The following is a 21,580-nucleotide window of genomic DNA, read 5'->3' as shown; positions in this document are numbered from 1 at the left end:
CAGCAATTGTACCCGGCGGGCTGCTGCACTAAATCGGGGTTCACAATCTTCATTTTGGGAAGAAATGACTACTGTCAGGCAAGAGGGTAAGCAGCACGCTGTGCTAGCTCGGCTAACTCGATTCATACATTTTGTATTCTGGAAGTTAATTATGACATAAGTTTGAGCCAGCAACTAAACGTGTAATTTCTTGATTTATGTCATGAAGAGTTGTGAAAATACGCTGCATCCCAATGAGAATTATACTATTTGTTTTAAGTTGTTTACTTAACCTTGAATCAGAAACATGTTCATGCTAAGTCTTGTTCGTTCACTGGTTTCATATTTCAACTAATATGAAATGAACCACGTTGTGATAAAATTTTTTCCCCACACAGGTAAAGACAAAATAATCTTTGTCACCAAAGAGGATCATGCAACACCCAGCAACGCCGAACTTGTTGAGGAAGACCCCGACGATCCTTATGAGGAGCGAGGTGAGAAACAACAAAAGCGTTTGACAGTTGTCGCTAATGCCACAAGATGGCCCCACAGCCCGGAATAACAGGAAAGTAGTAATTTGGTGTCAAGGAAGTATGTTGAAATGAAATAATCTGTTCGATGTTTTTTAATTTTTGAAATGATATTAAAATGGATCTTAGCTTGTGGTATATTTACAGTTGAAACTACTAAAATAGGCAATTAATTCTGAGCGTCTCTGTTTTATTAGGCTTGATTCTTCCCAGTGGGGAGATTAACTGGAATTGCCCCTGCCTGGGCGGGATGGCCAGTGGTCCCTGTGGGACTGAATTCAAGGAGGCCTTCTCCTGCTTCCACTACAGCAAAGAGGAGGTGAAGGGCTCAGAGTGTCTGGATCAGTTCAGAGTAATGCAAGAATGCATGCAGCGCTATCCAGAACTATACCCGCAAGAAGATGACAAGGTTCAGGAAGCAAATGTATCTAAAGCAGAGCAGACCTCAGAAGAAGCCACAGCTACTGATTCAAAGTCCACATCTGACCCTGTGCAGGACTCAAATAGCACACAAGCCAGTGCAGGGAGTTCACTGGAAAGCTAATAATTGCGGTCAGTTTGGGAAAGACTTCAGGTGAACTAGGGCTGCACGATATTAGAAAAACATGCGATATGCGATATGGAATATGGATGTTGACTAGAGCGATATCAATATTATTGCGATATTTAACATGTACCTAAAGAAATTAGTTTTTTTTTTTTAAATCTAATGAAAGAAGTACATTTATTTCATGTGTCTAAATATCAAACCTAGCAAGCTCAATGTGTTCTTAGCTAAACAATTGTAATTCCCCTAGATCAGGGGTCTTCAATCCTGGTCCTCGAGGGCTGCTGTCCTGTCAGTTATTCATCTTTCCCTGCTGCAACACACATGATTCAAATGATCAGGATCATTATCCAGCTTCTGCAGCTCTTGCTGAATATTTGATCACTTGAATCAGGTGTGTTGCAGCAGGGAGGGAATCAAAACAGGCAGGACAGCGGCCTTCGAGGAACAGGAATGAAGACCACTGCCCTAGATAATGTCCAACTATTGGGTGGTTTAAGTCTGCATTTGACTGGTCAAATTCAGATAAAAGCATACAATTCCAAAACAATATTATCGTGCGTCTTTGTGATATGCACATTGCATAGGCCATTATCGCGAACAAGCAATTTTTTTTTTATATATTGTGCAGCCCTAAGGTGAACCTTGATGTGCTAGGTATTCAGTTACATTTTTGGTTTGTATAACAATGTTTGATTCTAAGATGCAAACTTGATCACAGAACAACTGTTTATTTACAAAGAAGCTCTCACGTCCATTCTTTGTAGCATAATATTCTCACTGGTGTGTCATTTGCATTTCATGCGTGTAATGTACGTTACAAACATTTTTATGTACTGTGCTGCATAGAGCGGACTGATGAAGACACTTAAGATTTGAGCTCAAGGTGTTACCTGAGGGGCCAAGCCTATACGCAAAATATTTACCTCAACTCTTCTGATTGTGTGAAACTCACTAAAATTCTTAAAATAAATACTGTGGAACGTTTTGTAATACGATTGCTCTTGGACTACATTTTTCCTGGTGTTTTGTGGTTAAAAGAACATAGGGGTGAACCTTTTCCTGACTCAAGAATTCAGCTTCAGCGGTAATGCAGACTTATAAGTAGGGCTGTTCGATTTTGCCTAACAAGAAAAAAGTATCGATCCCAGGACAATAGTATCGATCCGATCCAAGTACTTAGTATCAATAATATCAATATTTGTCTGTGAGAATTTTTATGTCTGACTACATGAGTTGGTGTACCATTTGTATTTAAAGCAGCACTGGGCAAGAAACCGTCCTTAATAAAATGTTTCACAACTCTTTTGATGAAACGTTGACTAGTACAGTAGTTGAATGTGACGTATCACATCTGTATCGTTTTTACTGGCACAAAGCAACTTTGAGGAGGATCGGATCAACCCTGGCAGACAAAAAAATACAAATGTCTTGAATTGCTTTATGGCATACTCACTTCCTCCTTTGGCTATAAGGATGGCTCAGGATTTCACGACACTACGCGCTGGCACGCATGGGAAATGCGGTTGATTTTTGTCAAAACCCAACCGCTTTTGTCCACATGGCGCCGCCATAATCAACAAAAACTGACATGACACAGTGTTGCTTTAAATATCTGTTGCTGAAGACGTCATAATTCCGCCACAGATACCATTCCTTTCCGTAGTCATGTGACTCGTGTAGTTGGTTTGTTTTCCCTCCACTTAACGTTTAGTTCGGTAAAGATGCTGGAGGTGAGTTTTATTTGGGGTTTGACTTCACACTGAAGAAATGCTTCATTTTCCTTGGTTAAATTATTATTATTGCCCTACCTGTGTGCAGGGGTGGATTGGGACAACAACAACAAAAATCAGCCTGGGCATTTTTGGCTTGGATCGGCCTCTCATAATTAGCTCAACGCAAAGGACTAGTTATGTGTGTGCTCCCTGGAGGAATGTATTTTACAATTGTTATGCAGTGCAGTCTCTCATCTCTCTCCTCAACTGCTACATCAACAGCCTGGCTTGACTAGGACTGAGGAAGAGGTTATTGCAATTTATAGTATTGAATTGAAAAGATTTACAAAACAAAAATAATAACTGGTCCCCTCTGGTTTAAATTGCACAACTTTTGCTTCTCATTTAATTCACTTAGGTGCTACTAATTCAAACTACTGTACAGTTTTAAACTAAATATCGAAAATACTATGATGTAGCCTAAAATGGACAATAGCTCCTGACCCAACAGTTCTCAGCATTGACCACTTCTTATTTTATCAGGATAAAGTACTGTAGCTGCTTATCACTTACACTTTGTCCCCCCGACCGGTTTCAAAAGCCTGTTTTTCTTGCTACTCTTCTACCTTTCCGCTGATAATTTCTCTATTTCACCTTCAGCTGAGCTAGAATATGCTTACTTTCTATATCTGGTGCTGGAAACAGGAAAGCTCTCAAAACACTGAATTGTGCAACCATTTTAATATTTTCAACGTTTCTTCATGTTTAAGACCCCTGTCATCCTTTTTATTTAAACGTTTATTGTATTCGATTTTGGGGGGGCATTTATGCGTGTTGTTGACAGATTGTTAGAATTGGAAAAAAAGAAAAAAAAACGTGCTCAAACTTTTGTTGCCGTCACAGACATGGAGGCTCGTTCATCTAATATCGTGATTGGTCCATTTTGTCGTTTATATTGAAGATGGACCAGTGGGCCACCCTTCTGCATTTCTCAAAGAGGTTGGGCCAATTTTGTACTATACACTATTCTGACTGGTTCGATACACTATATTAATGCTCATTAACAGTCGCCATATGTTTTCTAGACCTCTTGGGGCGTCATGGCTCAATGGTAGAGTGGTTGTCTCCCAAACCAGAAGTTGTGTGTCAAGAGTGCACCCAATGCAAGAATCTGAGACTGGGTAGGTGTAGGTGATTTTAATGATATGTGGCTCGAGACGCAGGGCTGGACGTGACCGGGTGAGCAGAAACTGACGCGACCGAGGAAGCTGAACACGACGTGACCAGGGGAACTGAGCATGGCACAGACAGACTGGGACGAGCAGAGATACTGACATCGACATAGACAATGACCTGACAAGGGCTGAACAAAAACTAGCAACTTAAATACAAGCATACTGACGAGACAACGAGACACAGGTCACATTATGTAAAAAAAAGGATAAACTTGCATGCTGACCCAACATTAGCTTGTGAAATAATATTAAGTCTTTATTCAATTGCTAGTTTTGTACTTAAAATGTGATCTTTGTATATTGTATTTGCTCCAGTTGTTTGCTGAGAGAAGTTGTTAATGAGAAGAGTTCAAAATCTGCTTGTTTGTGTAAAGGCTCAAATGAATAAGTAATATTATCAAATAAAATTTAGAGATAACGTGTAATTTATGTATGGGATTTTGTTAACCAAAGTGTTCAATCTCCATCCAACAAACCCACAACATGTCGATACAGTTTCCTTATAAACACAATTTGACACGGCATAGCCAAACGACACACTTCCTGTATTGGTCACATGATTTTTTTGTTAAAGCGATACACGCGCCAATTCGGGGTTTCACACATGATATCTCGGCACAGTGCTGTTGCGCCAGTGTTGCTCGTCCCATCACTATATGATGCTGTGTAATCAGTAGGTGAATGAGAAGTCAATGTGAAGCACTTTGAGTGCACAGTTACTCATTCTACAAAAAACGGGAGGAGACTGGGGGAGAAAAGCCTGGAAAGTAACTGGAAAAAATGTTGTTAAATTGCGAATCCGCAGGTGCCGAACTGCAAGTATGCGGGGGTCGACAGTGTTTGTCCCTTGTTCAAAAGTTCTGGCATTCACCACTGTAAGCACGTACCACAGGGGTCAGAGGTAAGTTTGATCACTGAGGCAAGTGCCGCTTCAAACTCCCTTCAGCGATCAATTATTACCAAACATCCTTTCTGTCATTGGTGGATGTTCAGGGGGCAAAGATGACCAAAAAGCCACTCGGTAGCGAGTCCTCTCCTTCAAATATTCAGCAGTAGTCCTTCCGCCCTCTTTTTAAATTGAGGACTTGACAGGATGGCCACCCTAAAGGAAATATGCAGTGGCTTACCTCTGGACCCTTTGCCCCCGAACCGAGGACGAGACCCCAATGTGCCCCATGCACCCGTTCGGACCCCGAACCTCACAGTCCAAGATGAACGGGTAAGTAGATTATGTCATGTGTATATCACAAATCTAGAATGCAAAGTACTTGCTTCTCTGTGGCGCTTGTCCTTATTTGGGTCGTTGGTGAGCTGGAGCTTATCATGACTGATATCATGACTGACTTCAGGCAAGAAGCGGGGTACACACCGATCTGGTCATCAGTCAATCCGGGGGCCACATATAAAAACAGCTTTCACACTCGCATTCACACCTATAGGTGATTTTGAGCAGGAGTTATCAATCTGCTGCCCGTGAGCTAAATTTTTTTTTTTTTTTATGTCTGTAGATTGTCATCCAGGTCATGGAAAGCAAAGCTTGAATCGAGGAAAATGGACCCTTCTTGTTTGTTGAATTTGTGTTAAAAATGTTTAAAAAATGACTTGGAGGCAATTATGCTACAAATTTTTTTTTTAATGCAGGTCAAAGGTCAGTATTGTAGCAAATGACAACACCAAAGTGTCATGAGGAGATGTTGATATACAACCTAATAACACTGGTCAACTTTGTCAAATTTAATCAGAGATAGCTTTGTGTTCCAAAATGACTTTTGGCTTGGCGCTGATTTAAAAAAAATGTCTTTCCTTTTTTTTTAGCTGCTAGCACATCAAATTTTCGAGACATTTTTTTGTTTGTTTGTTTTTAAATTTGACAATTTTTTAAAAGCTTGTATAATATAGATTTTACCATTCATTGTAATTTATAGCTAGCTATGACGTTTCAGAAAAAAAATCCACCTGTTGCTAATCCTAATGATATTCACCATGTATGTGAAGACACTGATCATGATCATGATCAGGAAGTAGCTCTCACTTTCAAAGAAGTTGGAGATTCTTCAGTGAGTCATGTTTTCGGAATTGCGACAACCTGCAAATTTCACATAGGGAGGCCTGCGCTGAGATTTGAACCAGTTCTGTAAGGCAGATGTGCTAACCACCACTTTACAGAGCTGCTACTGCAAAGATTTCAAAATAGCTCAAATCAGTGCGACAGGCTGGTTGATGAGTGTTGGTTTCAGCCTGGAGTCAAATTCTGTAGCCATCTCACTCTTACAGTATGTGGTGTACATATTGCAACATCACTGTTGACGGCTGTGCTACGCTAATATATTGATTATTCTCCAAGGTCCCTCACTGATTGGCCAAAAATGAAGCACAGACTTTAGTCAATAATTAAGAGAAGCAAGTGACCTCTATCTTTTGATGTACGACAACATATCTATTTGTGTGTTTCTGATGCAGAGGCTGTGATTTTTTTTTTTTAACTTTTTAATTTGTTTGTTATTGTTTTTTCACCTTTAGCTGGCTCTGAGAAACGCTCTGCGCTATTTCCCCCCGGCCCATCATGCAACACTCGCACCAGAATTTGCACAAGAACTTCGCCAGTATGGTCACATTTACATGTACCGCTTCTGTCCTGCATTACGCCTGAGGTAAGACAACGTGATGATCAGAGACTTCAATTGCATTTATACGAGTGCGATAAGTGCATATTGACAGTTTTTGGGGGTTGCTCTGTTGTTCAGAGCGTACCCTATACACGAGTACCCGTGCCGCACACGCCAAGCGGCCTCCATCATGCTGATGATCATGAACAACCTAGACCCGGCAGTGGCCCAGGTGAGCTTCTGTCACAGATTCATTTGATTTCTTACCACTTGAACAATCTAACTGGCCTTCACGTTTTAGTTTCCCCAGGAGCTTGTCACCTACGGAGGAAATGGGCAAGTTTTCAGTAACTGGGCTCAGGTACAACGACATCCTTTATTTTGGCCGAATCTTTGTTTTTGATGTACACTTTCCTTCTGTACAATAGTATTCTCTTATGATTAATGATCACTTTTGACTGGCAATGACAGAAAGATTTTCCATTGAGCAATGATGGCTGATCTCCAATTTAAATGAAAAAAAAAAAAGTTGGTTAATATTAAAAAGTAAAAACTTTGAAAAGTTATGGTCCCTCGAAAAGTATAGGGGAGTCCACTTAATGCACCAAGCTCCTTCTTTTCTCACCTTCTTCTCATACCACTCAAATAAAACGCAAAACACTTACAGAGTAAATCCCTTGATTAAAAGGGAAGTCAATCCAAACATTTTTTTTCAAGAATATGTTTTATGCAAACCAACCAGTTGAAACAAGGCATTCTGATAAATACAGCGTTTGTGGAATAAGAGTTAATCCACCCATTTTTAGCCATCTCTGGGGGCGGCCATTTTACACTTCTGTCGACCAAAAATGACATCACAACTGCTCAGGGCTCAGGTAACGACCAATTGTGGCTGACCTGTTTTCTGAAGCTGAGCCGTGATTGGTCGTTACCTGATCCCTGAGCAGTTGTGATGTCATTTTCAGCCGAAAGAAGTGACAAAATGGCCGCCCCCTAAAATGGCTAAAAAAGGGGTGGATTTTGCTGCTTAACTCATATTCCACAAACGCAATATTAATCAGAATTCCCTGTTTCAATAGTGGACCTGCATCGAACATGTTCTTGAAAAAATTATGTTTGGGTTGATTTCTACTTTAATGATTAATGTTAATGGTACATGCAAAGTTTTTGTGTACATATAGATATAGACAGTTAACACATTGTGTGTTTGCTTGTGTGCAGTTTCGTCTTGTGATGAATTATCTGAGTGAGATGACAGACGAGCAGACTTTGGTCATGTACAGTGGTCACCCCATGGGTCTGTTTCCCAGCTTGCCCTCCTCGCCCCGCGCCATCATCACCAACGGCATGGTAAAAGACAGCCTACCAGTCTATTCTCATCACATTCTGATGTGATGCCTGTCTTCTTGTTTTCATTTAGGTTATTCCAAACTACTCCTCCAGAGAGCAATATGAAAGAATGTTTGCTCTTGGTGTGTCAATGTAAGTCTTTAAGATGCTCTTTATGCTCTGTGCTCCGAGTTACAATGATGGCAATACAATACAATTTACTGTATGTTTGTATGTAACCTCTATTTGTGTATTTTTTAGGTATGGTCAAATGACAGCTGGCAGCTACTGCTACATTGGACCTCAAGGGATTGTTCATGGCACTATGGTACAAAATATAGATTTTGATCAAACATTATTTCTAATAAAAATAACAAGATAAAAAAATGTATGTTGAATGCAATTGTGTATAATCTGACTTAAATCTTAAGTATATACACATTGGTCACAATATTACTGTAGGTACACCAGCAAAAAAGTAATGGAATAAAAAATAGAAACACAATAGCTTTATTGTCATTGTACCACAGGGTGAAACGAAATGGAACAGACACAACCTGTCTGAGAAACACAGAAAAAAAATGACCAACTGTGGGATACAGAACGCTAGTCCGCTTAGTCGTTTTTTTTACAGCATTTCCATCTGTGAAAATTGAGTTTTCCTTTTCCTTTAAGAAAACAAAAGGGAAGGGGAGAAAAAACACTACAACCCCAGACTGATTTCATGTACGGATTCGAGGAAAAAAAAAACAAAAAAAACAGACATACATTAATACGTGACTCATAGACTAGCGCATGTAAAGTTGGGAGGGGAATGTCGGGGGAACATTACAGTCCAACCTGCAGAGGGCAGGCTACACAGCCAACAGCGCGCCACCACATCCCATTCTGCAGGTGCGCCATAATAGGAAGGGAGAGGGGTTGATTTGGAACCCAACGAAGGTGTTGATATGAATTTTGTGCAACCTGTTTGGTTAGCTTTTTTTTTTAATGAACTATTTTAGTTAAATTAAATATGTTATTTTGGTGGCATGGCTAGCACATCACACATATACCTAATGTTGTGTCACGTTAGAAGTACTCATTATGGTTTTATTCACTGCGCAGCTGACTGTGCTGAACGCTGGTCGGAGGTACCTGGGCTCCGATGACTTGAGGGGACGTGTCTTCGTGACCTCCGGCCTCGGGGGTATGAGCGGAGCTCAGGCTAAAGCTGCCGTCATTGCCGGTTGCATTGGCGTCATTGCGGAGGTGATGCAACATTGGCTTTCAGTGTCAAGTGTATGTGACTGAGTGACGTGTGTGACTCTCTGCTAGGTGGATGAGGCTCCTCTCAAAAAGAGGCACGAGCAAGGCTGGTTGATGGAGGTCACCGGGGATTTGGAGCAATGCATTAAACGCATCAGGTAACAGACGCATGTTTCCATGATTACTGAATGGTTATCGAAATGTTATTATCAGAACATGCTTGTGTTGTTGTTTGTAACATAACCAGTGTTGTCATAGCTACCTTGAAAAAGTAACTACTTTACTCATGTGGGTGTTTCTCGTTAAGCATGAATGTGCTGCGATCCATGTTTTTTATTTTTGTTTTTTTAAATTCATTTTGAAGCTAGATAGCACTTTTTCAACAGCACAGAATTTGCAACATATTTTCTGTATCTGAAACAAACTCAAAATAGCGACTACATTTCTATCTTGAGACTGTGAATCTCTCTCCTTCATCCATTGTTATTTTTCATGTGGTTAAAACATTCCATGGCGCCTACGTGACGTCATTCCCCCGGACGGGAATGCAAATGATCAAGTCCCAGAATGCTTCACTTCAAGATGTAAACACTGTAGTAGCCCTTTCTTACAGTGTGTGTTCTATAATGTACAATTGTTTGCTGTGTGTCTTTATCTAGGAATGAGGTCTCCTTCTTGATTTTATTATTTGTTAGTTATTAGTTTTGTTCCACAGACACATGAGTGAAAACCGTGATTGAAAAAAATGCCATTCCTTTTCACGTTTTGTCAAATGTCACTCACTGTTGCACTTAAGAGGCAGCTAACGACACAACCAATTAATAATGAATGATAAGTGACAGTTAGTTTGTTGTGAGTTGATTGTCATCATTCTTAATTGCTATACAGTCACAAATTGAGACTGCAAAGTAACTGTAGTCAAATGTACTAAAATGAGAAAGACTAATGTGTTAGATTAGTCGTTACTGTTAAAAATGATATGTTAGGGTGATGTGTTATTTTACAAGGCGTTACTGGCGTCACTGAACATAACACAGTAGTTACCGAACTATTTCTTGGCTTCAGGCGTACTAATGCCTCGGTGTGCCATGATTATCATTGTACGTGTAAGAGAATACGACAAACTTAGTAGAGCCATTCAACATGTGCATTTTCAGGAATTACAAATGTCCATTTTGGTGCCTTACAGAGAAACCAGATGCACAAAGACTCCCCTCAGTTTGGGTTACCATGGCAACATCGTGGACTTGTGGTGAGTGCACGGCAAAAAGCACAACACTTAAGAGTGAAAGTTACATCTTTTACACACTTGTAAAACTTTTATTTTTATATTCTTGATTAGGGAGAGGCTGCTGTTGGAGTACCAGAGGACAGGTGAGCTCCTGGTTGATTTGGGCTCGGACCAAACCTCCCTCCACAACCCCTTCAACGGAGGCTACTACCCAGTACAACTCAGCTTCCGCCAGGCCGACCAACTCATGTCGGCTGATCCAAATCGATTCCGCAGCATGGTCAAAGAAAGGTGCCGTCGGTCATATTGAAACGATGGTAATCCTTGAATCAAAGTATGTTGCTGTGAAGCTAACATGTTATTCACTATTCCACAGCCTCCAGAGGCAAGTGAATGCTATCAACAAGCTGTCAGATGCAGGCATGTTCTTTTGGGATTATGGCAACGCATTTCTACTGGAGGCGCAAAGAGCTGGTACAGTAACTTTAATGAGACCATGTAATTGGCTTGTGTTCATAGTAGCATGCACTACTCGCAAAAAAGTAAGCGGTCTTGGGCTTTTCGGTGTCATTTTAGGATGAACCTAAAATGCATAATAGTGTACTGAAATGTTCAATTCAGTTCATATTGAATTATAAGTATTTTCATCTAATTGTGTTTAAATTCTCCATTTTTTAAAAATGTATTTATATTCCTTAGAATCAGCATAAATCTGTGAATTTTGCTCTAAATTGAATCAGTTAAAATGTATGAATATAGGACAAACATGGCAGTCTGTGGATTATGATGATGATGATGATGATGATGAAAAAACGGTTTCATCACCAATTCTCATTGGAACAGGAAATGTGTTGATGATTTCAGGTCAAATTTGGGTAACCTTGAAAGGTTGTAGTGCATTTTTGGTTCATCCTGAAATGTTACCCAAAAGTCCAATTTGCCTTACATTTTGTGAGTAGTGAATGTAACACCAAGAACTTGCATTTGTTGTTTTCATAGGAGCCGAGGTGGAAAAAGTTGGTGGAGGAGCGACAGAATTCCGCTACCCATCCTATGTCCAACACATCATGGGGTAAGTCAAGTCCAGACCGTTTTATTTATATTATTATTTATCAATTCTCAACATAAGTTATTTGAGGCACTTTACATATGGAGCAGGTTTTGGAACTACGCTCCTCACACATTAAGAAATCAAGTGAACCTTGCCTGTTCTCAGCACAGTAAGTCAAGATTTAGAACCCTAGTGGTCTGACGAGACAACACATGTCATCCAATTTATAGCTAAGCTGCTTCAAAATGAGCAAGTCAACTTGAGATGAGTGCCAATTTCTACTCTTATAAGCAATAATTTGACATCTCCACCTCTCAGAGACATTTTTTCCTTGGGCTTTGGTCCATTTCGCTGGGTATGCACATCTGGCGACCCCCAGGACCTCGCCGTAACCGACAACATCGCCGCCTCGGTCCTGGAGGATTTGAGCGCCAGTGTGACCGACAGAGTCAGACAGCAGTACAACGACAACATCCTCTGGATCAGGGAGGCCGGAAAACACAAAATGGTTTGGAACGACACTACTGTGTATGGATCACAAATCGGCGCTCATTATACTTGAGATGATTTTCTTTCTTGTGTGTGTGTGTGTGGTGTGGTGTGGGTGTGTGCACCCAGGTTGTGGGATCCCAGGCCAGAATTCTCTACTCAGACCAGAAAGGAAGAGTTTCCATTGCTTTGGCCATCAACAGAGCTGTTGCTGAAAGAAACGTTTCAGTAAGACTTTTACTGTATATAGGGATGGGTATATAATAATCCATAATAATAACCTGAAAAGGGTTTGCACATCCTTCTTTTATATAGTTTATATATATATATCTTTCATATACTGTATGTGGCCCTTTCTAAAGTGATTTGACTTATCCATGTCAGGCTCCAGTGGTGATTAGCAGAGACCACCATGATGTGAGCGGTACGGACAGTCCCTTCCGAGAGACCTCCAATGTGTATGATGGCTCTGCGTTCTGTGCAGGTATGTCCTCATGCAATTTGTTTCATCTGGCTACTAATGTATTACAAATGTTTACGACTTAATGCACAAAACCCTCTTTGGCTCCCGCAGCCATAATGTTCATTCAAATGACACCGTACTTCTATAGATATGGCAGTCCAGAACTTTGTTGGCGATGCGTTCAGGGGCGCCACCTGGGTAGCTCTGCACAACGGTGGTGGTGTTGGCTGGTAAGGATTGGTCGGTTAACTTTTGCCAAGGTGGATCTGTGCAAATATTATTAGCCATTCATCTACAGCAGGGATGTCCAAACATTCAGTTTCGCTTTTACAGTATTTGTAGGAAATCACAATGTCCCATCACTGGTGAGCTATTTTTAGAACAGGGCTGTGGGCTACTCATGTGATCCTGGGTGCCCGCATGTTGGTGATCGAGGTCTACAGCACTTACTTTTTAAAAATTAATTTCATTGTGATACAGTATTCAATTTTCATTTTGAATTTTATTTAATTTTTATTACAATATGTGTGCTATCTTGAAACATTATATTTTCAATATTCAAATAAAAAATGCATTGTATCTTGTCATTATTTTTACCATTTACATAAGAATGGCAACAACTTTTGATTAAACTTTATTTTCCCCAAATGTTTACCTCAGGCTAAATAGTAAGTTCCTTTCCTGTGTGCCTAATACTTCTTGCTTGCCTAAAAAGCTTAAAATTACAAATTGGAATCTTAGCTATGTGATTGTCCTTCTAAACACCGCAGACCTGAAACAGTCCAGTGGAACATTTTCAATAATTTTGCAGGTCATGTTTAATATCTTTTTTTAATTAAAAAATAAAAAGTGCTGCGGCAATAAAAAGCATGCATACAAATGGTCCCATGGACAGACTTAGGAGGCCCCTGGTCTACACCCAACAGCCATAACATGAACGTGTTGTTACTACTACAACAGGGGTGAAGTGATGAACGGAGGATTCGGTTTGCTTTTGGACGGCTCTGAAGAAGCAGCGAAGCGAGCCTCTCTGATGCTCAACTGGGATGTGTCCAATGGGGTGAGATGATATTGAAAAATGGATTTGACAGATGACTTCTGTCTGATGCTAATGACTTTTTCTGTTGGTGAAGGTGGCTCGTCGCAGCTGGTGTGGAAACTCCAACGCCTACGAGACAATCCAGCGCACCATGCAGGAGGATCGGCAACTGCGGGTCACAGTGCCATTTCCTGTACACGATGAGCGTGTACTGGACCGGGCCCTGCAGGGCTAACCTTGAAGCGCTGGAGTGTCTGAATGAAAACACCAGACATGGTTTCGTACACATGCATTATCTAATGAGACAATACAATACAGGTGTGTCCAAATATTATTATTAATGAATGATATAATAAATCACATCTGCTCAACCATTTTGTAGCGAGCTTGTCCTCATTACGGGGTTACAGCTGCCCTGACTTCAGGTTTCTCCCCGACAAGTTTCAAGTATGAGGTGCCATGTACTGTAGGCCAAATATATCTATATTATATATTAATTTACATCTTACGCACATTTAAAAAAAAACTCATGCTCAACAAAGTCCCCACACAAAATATTCACATCCACTGAAAAAAATATCACACTCACCCCAAAAAAACTCATATCACAAAAACCTCTCCCACAAACACAAAAAAACGTACGCCCACCACCAAAAATACACACTAAAAAAATCTCACTCACCCACAAAAAGCATCAGTAAAAAAGTCAGGCTCACCAAAAAACCTCTCCAACTTGCCAAAAATTCTCAGGCCAAAACAAAACATACACACATGCATGCGTGCACGCACACAATCTCACCCCGGAAAAGTATTGCAAAAACTCTACCCCGCAACAGAAAACTTACATCCACCAAAAAAGACTTCTCACACCCACACGCACACCCAAAAAACTATCACTCGCACAGAAAAGTCTCTTGTTAAAAAAAAAACCTCTCACACACCTCAGAAAGGATCCACTCACGCGCCCCCCAAAAAAATCTCACACACAATATGTTTGACTCACGTGTTCTACATTAATATTTTTGGTGTGTTCAACATGAATGAAGTTATACCTTGGGTCCCACCGTGTGTTGTTGGTCCTTTAAGAACGAAACTGGCTGCATGGAATCAAGTGACGTCATTGAAGTGGAGACGTGAACGTACTGCAGGGAGAGGCACATCCTGTCGTCAGGAACAACATCATGCACCACTTTTCAGCCTTTTAATGATTTATTATGATCACATTCGGCTTTACTTTCTGTGATCGTACACTTTTTTGTCTTTACACGCCCCCCACCCTTTTTTTCCGGAGACTTTTTAACTTGAAGTATGTTGCAATTAGTGTTTGAAGTTGGCGACGTAGCGCGGAGGTGAACTAATATGACACATGTGCACCGGAGCGACCACGCACAACAACATCAAGCACGAGGACGCGCGGAGGATGACTACGCAGCCTGGGACGGTCGCCATCCTTCCTGGATGTGACTCCGCCGCCAGCAGCAGTAGCAACAGCAGCAGCGGCGGCGGCAGCAACCTCGTGGCCCTCTCCGACCTGCAGCCTGCTGCTCACGTGACGCAATTGAAGTTGAGGAAGAACGCGGTGACTGACGACTATAAGATCACCTCGCACGTACTCGGCCTGGGAATCAATGGCAAAGTGCTGGAATGCTTCTGCAAGAAGACAGGATATAAGTGCGCCCTCAAGGTTACTTGAACTCGTTCTCTCACTGGAAGCACGACAATTAGAGCAGGGTTGGGCAACTTCAATGATGGAGGGGGCCACAAATTTTGCGGGGTAGGGCAACATCGAATCGCAATTCCAAACCAGCCGATTGACCTAATTCCCATTTTAGATATGGACAAAATACGTGCAAATTTTGAAATTTCACCAATCAAAAAATAAAGTCGAAAGGGCTCTTGTGCATAAAAATTACCATTAAATGATGGCACAAAACTGTAGAGCAGGAAACCAGTATTAAGTGCAATAACTCATTTTTTTGCATTCATTCCATAAATATCAATGCACTCAATTTTTTAATCTTATTGAGGTAGTATGTTTGTCCTGCATAGCTTTATTACTCACATTGCAGTACAGGGCAGTATAAGATCCAGTGTAAGCGCAACTAAAACATGTCTGCCATCTAGTGGTGATTGGTGATATTACAACAACAAAAAATATACAATTAAACCCTGTTTTCTGGGTTTGGTCATGTGACATTCGCAAGCTCAGCTCTTAGGCACTGTGATGTCATTTTCAGTCAACAGCCGTCGGCGGAACAATGTAGAATGCCAGCTGCATAAAAACAGGCAGATTTTTATGCTTAATTAATAGTCCACAACGCAATATTAATCAGAATACCATGTTAAGGCTAGTGTAGGCGCATTGAACATAGCACTTTAAAGAACATTTTCATAAAGCTTTGCTTCTGATTGCGTGTGTGCGGAGCAGATTTTGTACGACACACCTAAGGCCCGCCGTGAGGTGGAGCTGCACGGGAGGGTTTCTGGTGGTCCACACGTGGTCCGCATCCTCAACCTGTATGAGAACATGCACAAGGGGAAGAAGTGTCTCCTCATCATCATGGAGTGGTGAGCATCATCTGCACTGTGGCATACTCATGCTCCATTTGAATCATTTATCAATGTCTTCATTTATTGAATTGTAGCTTGCAGTGGTGTATAATTGCACTGCAGCCTAATGAGATCTGTGTCTAATATTTCGGTTTCTGTATTTTCTGCCATTGTGTGCTTTTAAGTTACATATGGCATGTAATTAGTTTGCGCAGCAACTTAAGAATACGTGGTCACGCCACACACAAAGGCGCACATAGTTACCACTGGCACAGCTATTGCTGTACTTAGTCTTTTTCATTTGATTGCTTTGAATGTATGCATAGAAGTGTTTTTTTTAATACAAATATTTAGATTATGACTTCACTTTAGCTTTAGCGTAGGTTCCTCACTTACGTACAAATTCAGGAACTGTGTAATAAACCTAGCACCCTTGTACAAAGTATGAATTAGGGCCAAACGGTTATGAGGTTTTTTTTTTGCGGCAAATGCAGATTCTGATATTTGGCAGGGATAAATTCCAGTAACCGATTAATCAGCCACTTAATTCAAGATAATGAAATAACTTGTTTTTTGTTCATTTAACTCTTACAATAACGAATATGTGAATTACAGACAGAACAATTGACTGTTTTTCAGTACTTTGTCATTGTTTACCTTTATAACAGAGAGAAAAATTGCCAAAATTCAGCCGATTATTATGATTTTTTTTTTTTACCCATTTTGGGGGCAGGAATGTCATTATCTTTTCCTTTTGGTATGTGTATGAATACGTAAAAATAAAGGAACCTTTTTTCCCAAATTTTTGTTGATTTCAAAAGTGGTAATATTGTCCGATTTAATCAGTCAGGCCCTCGTATAAATAGAACAAATTTGTCTGTTAAGATGTTTTTACTATTTGGAGGTGTAGCCCACATGAACATCAGAGAGCTCCCTATTGGTGAAAAAGAAGCAATTGTGAAGCAAAAAAATTACTGAGAGGGGTCTGGCAGGGCCAGTTGAGGTCAGGGTCCTATCCTGTCCTCCATGTCCAACACCTTAACCCTGGACTGTAAGTGAAAACTCACCTCAGGGCTGGAAAATTGTCCAAGTCAAACAAGAAAAGGAGGCCCGAATCCAAGCTGGTCGATCAAAAATAATTACTTCCCCCAGGCAAAACTAATCATTATGACTTTATTGCTAAATTGCATCCAAATTGGTAATTCCAAACTCCGTTCCAAACCGAGGACCCCCTGTTCAAGATGGCGCCATTGTTTTGTCATAATGTTGATTTGCGAGGGGGCTTCTGCTGCCTCAGTGCTCATCTTTTTGTGTTTCAGCATGGAAGGAGGCGAGTTGTTCTGTCGCATTCAGGCCAGAGGGGACCAGGCCTTCACCGAGAGAGGTGGGTCACGCTTCATGAAACCCTCATCACGTGGACCCTGCAGGAGGAGAACTTTCACACATTCGCAAAACTGACGCTCGACATTGCATCTGCATTATGGCTGTCCAATTTAGAGGCATCAGAGATCATGCGGGACATCGGCTCGGCCATCGAGTACATCCACCACATGGACATCGCTCACAGGGATGTAAAGGTAGGACTGCATATAATAAAAAACAGATTATTTAATATTAGACCGATGTTTTTGTCACTGTGGCTTCAGCCTGAAAACCTGCTGTACAGCACCAAGGAGACGAATGCATCACTCAAACTAACCGACTTTGGCTTCGCAAAGGAGACCATCGTGCACAATTCTCTCCAAACTCCATGTTATACTCCTTATTATGTTGGTGAGTTCATCACTTAGCAGTAGTGCCAGTACAGTATTCATTGTTAGTATTAGTTCACTGTTTAATGTGCATACTTGTGAGTCTTCTTCAATGGCATTAATCAATAATCTTGTTCTTTTTCTTCTTCTTTGTACAGTGCTTAGCTACTTGTACTTGCGTTTTCAGTAGTTCCACTTCTGAATAGAAATACAAGTGTAGCTCACAAAAAAAGGATATACAGTAGACCCCCACAAGTGTAGCTCACAAAAAAAGGATATACAGTAGACCCCCTAGCCCCTATTCCCTGCGAATAGGAAAAATCTGCTATAATTGAAAATCTATTTATATAAAGTATTTGATGAATACAATGATTATTGAAAAACTGAAACCTCCAATAAGCATTTTCCATGACAAATTTCGGTTGCCTTCCCAAAAATACAAAATAAAATAAAATAATAAGAATAACAATAAGAATTCAAAAATATATTTTCTTTTCTTAAAAAATCTGCAAATAGCTGAATCCGAACTGCAAGCTTGTGGGGGTCCACTCACTGTAATGGAATAAAATAAATACATATATATATATATATATATATATATATATATATATGTGTATATATATATATATGTGTATATATATATGTGTATATATATATATATGTGTATATATATATATATATATATATATATATATGTATATATATATATATATATATATATATGTATATATATATATATATATATATATATATATATATATATATATATATGTATATATATATATATATATATATATATTTATTTATTTATTTTAGCTCATACAGTAGTGCCTTAGGATATGAGTTCAATATGCTCTCCCTAAAAACATGCGTTTTGGGCAATAAATCTTTTTTACTTATATAAAATTAAATATATTTTTTAGCTGTAAACCTTAATTATCAAACATTAATTAAAAAATGTAATTTTGCTTTTCAAAATATTGAATTTGTCCATTACAGTCTTTTTATTTTATCTGGACTGTGCATTTTCATTGGTGAAGCTTTTTAAAAAATGTTAATTGTATATTCATTTTCACTTCTATTTTTATGTCATCCGTATGTTGATCAGCCACCAGGGGGCATATTTCTGTTGTAGTATCTGTGTTGCTATGATGTGCGGTTCTAACCCTCAGTTCATTTCCTTGCAATTTTAGCTCATTTACAGCATTGCACAATTCACACAAAAGTGCATTTTCTCGTTTGTGCGATGCGCTTCATCCGTCCCGTCAGCCCCCGAAGTGCTCGGCCCAGAAAAATATGACAAGTCATGTGACATGTGGTCTCTGGGCGTCATCATGTACATTCTGTGAGTGTAACATCTCGTGCCTGTACAATACGTGAAGCAAGAGGAAATCACTGATGCTAATATGTCTTCCCAGGCTGTGTGGATTCCCTCCATTCTATTCCAACACAGGCCAGGCCATCTCGCCTGGGATGAAGCAGCGGATCCAGCTGGGGCAATACAAATTCCCCAACCCGGAGTGGGCGGATGTTTCAGAGGAAGGTCAGACTTTTAGACTTTAAGAATGTCAATAAAATATCAAAATTAGCCGGTTTGAATCGCAGCTCCAGGTTAGGGTAAGGTTTGCATGTTCTCCCCGTGCTAGTGTGGATTTTGTACAGATACTCCGGTTTCCTCCCAAATTCCCCAAATATGCACGTTAGTTTCATTGAGGACTCTAAATCGTCCACAGTAGTATGATTTTTGTACAAACAGGAAAGCTACCGCATTATATTACTGCTTTTGGGTGAACGGTTGCTTGATATCACAATAGTGCTGGAAAAGTTGTCTGCTTTATCAAGCTTGCGATGATGACGATAGTGTGATGTTTCATGATCGCATTGAGTCCATTTAATAGCCACTTTTCTTCATATTGTCCTCGGCAGCCAAGCAGCTCATCATCCAGCTGCTGAAGACCGACCCCAATGAAAGGATGACCATCGGTCAGTTCATGAGCCACCCTTGGATCAGCGTAAGTTGACCATCCATGCACGCCTTGCTATTTGCATGTCTCCATGTTATTCTCAGACATGTGTGTATCGATAACACAGCAGTCCATGGCGGTCCCACTCACTCCTCTCCACACCTCTCGTGTTCTGACGGAGGACAAGGAGCTGTGGGACGACGTCAAGGTGAGAGGGATGTTTTGCATATTGTGCCCGCAAGGAGGGAGAAAAGTTCAGATGGGATTGTTTGTCCGTCCATCAGGAGGAAATGACCAGTGCCTTGGCCACAATGCGTGTTGATTATGAACAGGTGAGGATTAAAGACCTGAATACATCCAACAACCCTCTGCTCAATAAAAGACGCAAGAGGCCGCTGCCTGCGGAGGATGAAGCTCATTTTAATTGTAATACTCATACTCCTTTTTCTGACCAGGGGAAATGATTTTAACGATACAAATGTATAATTACAATAGAGGGTGTTCCCCCAAAAAATGACATGATTTTGTCATCTAATAACCAGTGGCGGCTGGTCAATATTTTGACATACACAGTAGTTTCTCTTGAATAGATAGGACCAAGGTGGGGCCCAACATTCCAGCGCTAAACTTAGCATGTTTATATATATATATATATATACAGTATACTCAACAAAGTATAAACGCAACACTTGTTTTTGCTCCTATTTTTTTATAAGATAAACTCAAAAGGTCTAAAACTTTTTCCACATAAACAATATCACCATTTCTCTCAAATATTGTTCACAAACCAGTCCAAATCTGTGATGGTGAGCACTTCTCCTTTGCCGAGATAATCTATCCCACCTCACAGGTGTGCCATATCAAGATGCTGATTAGACACTAAAAAATATAATATAACTATAAAAGGCAACTCCGAAAGGTGCTGTTTTGTTTTATTGCGGGGCGGGTCTGGGGACGCAGAAAACCTACAGTCAGTACAGTATAGCGTTTCCGTCAACAATATATATATATATATATACATATATATATATATATACATATATATATATATATATATATATATATATACAACAACAAGGAAAATGTGTATTGTGTGACACGTAGTGCACATCTTGATTTCATTTTCTATATTTGTGAAGCTTCGTAAAGTTAGTTATAAAATCAATCTTGCAAATTTTATTTAAAAAAAATATTTAAATTCTCAGATATTCATATTTCAAATGATGTCATGTTTTGGGGAACACTATATATTAGTCATGATAGCATACTTCATCTATGACAGTGAGCGTGCTACTGTACCATGCCCATCATATACTGTATGTGGAAATTAAGAGGAAGCATTTTATTGTCATGAATGTTAAGGTACTCTTCATATACAGTGCAGTATTTCAAATAAAATTGCACTTTTAATGCTCTATGTTGTCAGATTTCTCTTGTACAGGAAATGCCATATAAGACCACATAAATGTGAAATTCCTTCATTCATTCATTCATTCATTCATTCATTCTTCGACTAGTAGTGGTTATGGTTAATAATAAATTATATGGTAATTTTTCTCACCCAAAGTCAACTGGGGTAGCTTGCTGGCAACCCTGATGAGAACTATGGAAAATGGAACGATGGATGTTTATAAAATTGAATGAAAAATATATTTGGATCCAGGTCAAGAGAAGCATAGTGGAAAATCTACTGTAAGATTGACATTTACTGTTAGATTGTGCAGCTGTACCCATTGTCAGTTATGAAAAAAACATCCAATGAACTGTAATATTCAATGAATATTTAACTCTTAAAATGTGTGCGATGACATCTGTGTTTCCAAGAGTTGTTGGGAGTCTTGCCGAGGACC

At 39.9% G+C, this 21,580-nt stretch overlaps 3 protein-coding genes across 3 annotated transcripts; all 3 read left to right on the top strand.

Moving 5' to 3' along the window:
* The first annotated feature begins 49 nt into the window (after positions 1–49).
* Positions 50–2,054, top strand: chchd4b (coiled-coil-helix-coiled-coil-helix domain containing 4b). The gene is made up of 3 exons (XM_086041897.1): positions 50–86; positions 378–476; positions 710–2,054. Exons 1-3 carry the CDS (start codon positions 65–67, stop codon positions 1,054–1,056), a joined length of 468 nt encoding a protein of 155 aa, XP_085898023.1. The 5' UTR covers positions 50–64; the 3' UTR covers positions 1,057–2,054.
* A 1,813-nt stretch (positions 2,055–3,867) lies between these two features.
* uroc1 (urocanate hydratase 1) lies at positions 3,868–13,839 on the top strand. The gene is made up of 21 exons (XM_086041721.1): positions 3,868–3,955; positions 4,815–4,910; positions 5,003–5,228; positions 6,530–6,660; positions 6,754–6,847; positions 6,917–6,976; positions 7,837–7,965; positions 8,036–8,097; positions 8,206–8,272; positions 9,052–9,195; positions 9,262–9,350; positions 10,382–10,444; positions 10,535–10,714; positions 10,800–10,897; positions 11,423–11,495; positions 11,793–11,982; positions 12,093–12,191; positions 12,348–12,447; positions 12,575–12,656; positions 13,387–13,486; positions 13,560–13,839. Exons 3-21 carry the CDS (start codon positions 5,103–5,105, stop codon positions 13,698–13,700), a joined length of 2,028 nt encoding a protein of 675 aa, XP_085897847.1. The 5' UTR covers positions 3,868–3,955; positions 4,815–4,910; positions 5,003–5,102; the 3' UTR covers positions 13,701–13,839.
* A 758-nt stretch (positions 13,840–14,597) lies between these two features.
* On the top strand, positions 14,598–21,126 carry LOC147142012 (MAP kinase-activated protein kinase 2-like). Its single transcript, XM_086041739.1, has 10 exons — positions 14,598–15,149; positions 15,894–16,033; positions 17,335–17,399; positions 17,513–17,592; positions 17,662–17,788; positions 19,036–19,111; positions 19,185–19,309; positions 19,693–19,778; positions 19,858–19,938; positions 20,015–21,126. Exons 1-10 carry the CDS (start codon positions 14,832–14,834, stop codon positions 20,192–20,194), a joined length of 1,278 nt encoding a protein of 425 aa, XP_085897865.1. The 5' UTR covers positions 14,598–14,831; the 3' UTR covers positions 20,195–21,126.
* Positions 21,127–21,580: the final 454 nt, after the last annotated feature.

The sequence above is a fragment of the Filicampus tigris genome, chromosome 9, assembly GCF_054856515.1.
Source record: "Filicampus tigris isolate MCC_2025a chromosome 9, RoL_Ftig_1.0, whole genome shotgun sequence".
Classification (NCBI taxonomy): Eukaryota; Metazoa; Chordata; class Actinopteri; order Syngnathiformes; family Syngnathidae; genus Filicampus; species Filicampus tigris.
The sequence above is the reverse complement of the archived record's forward strand: the minus strand, read 5'-3'. Positions and strand labels throughout refer to the sequence as shown.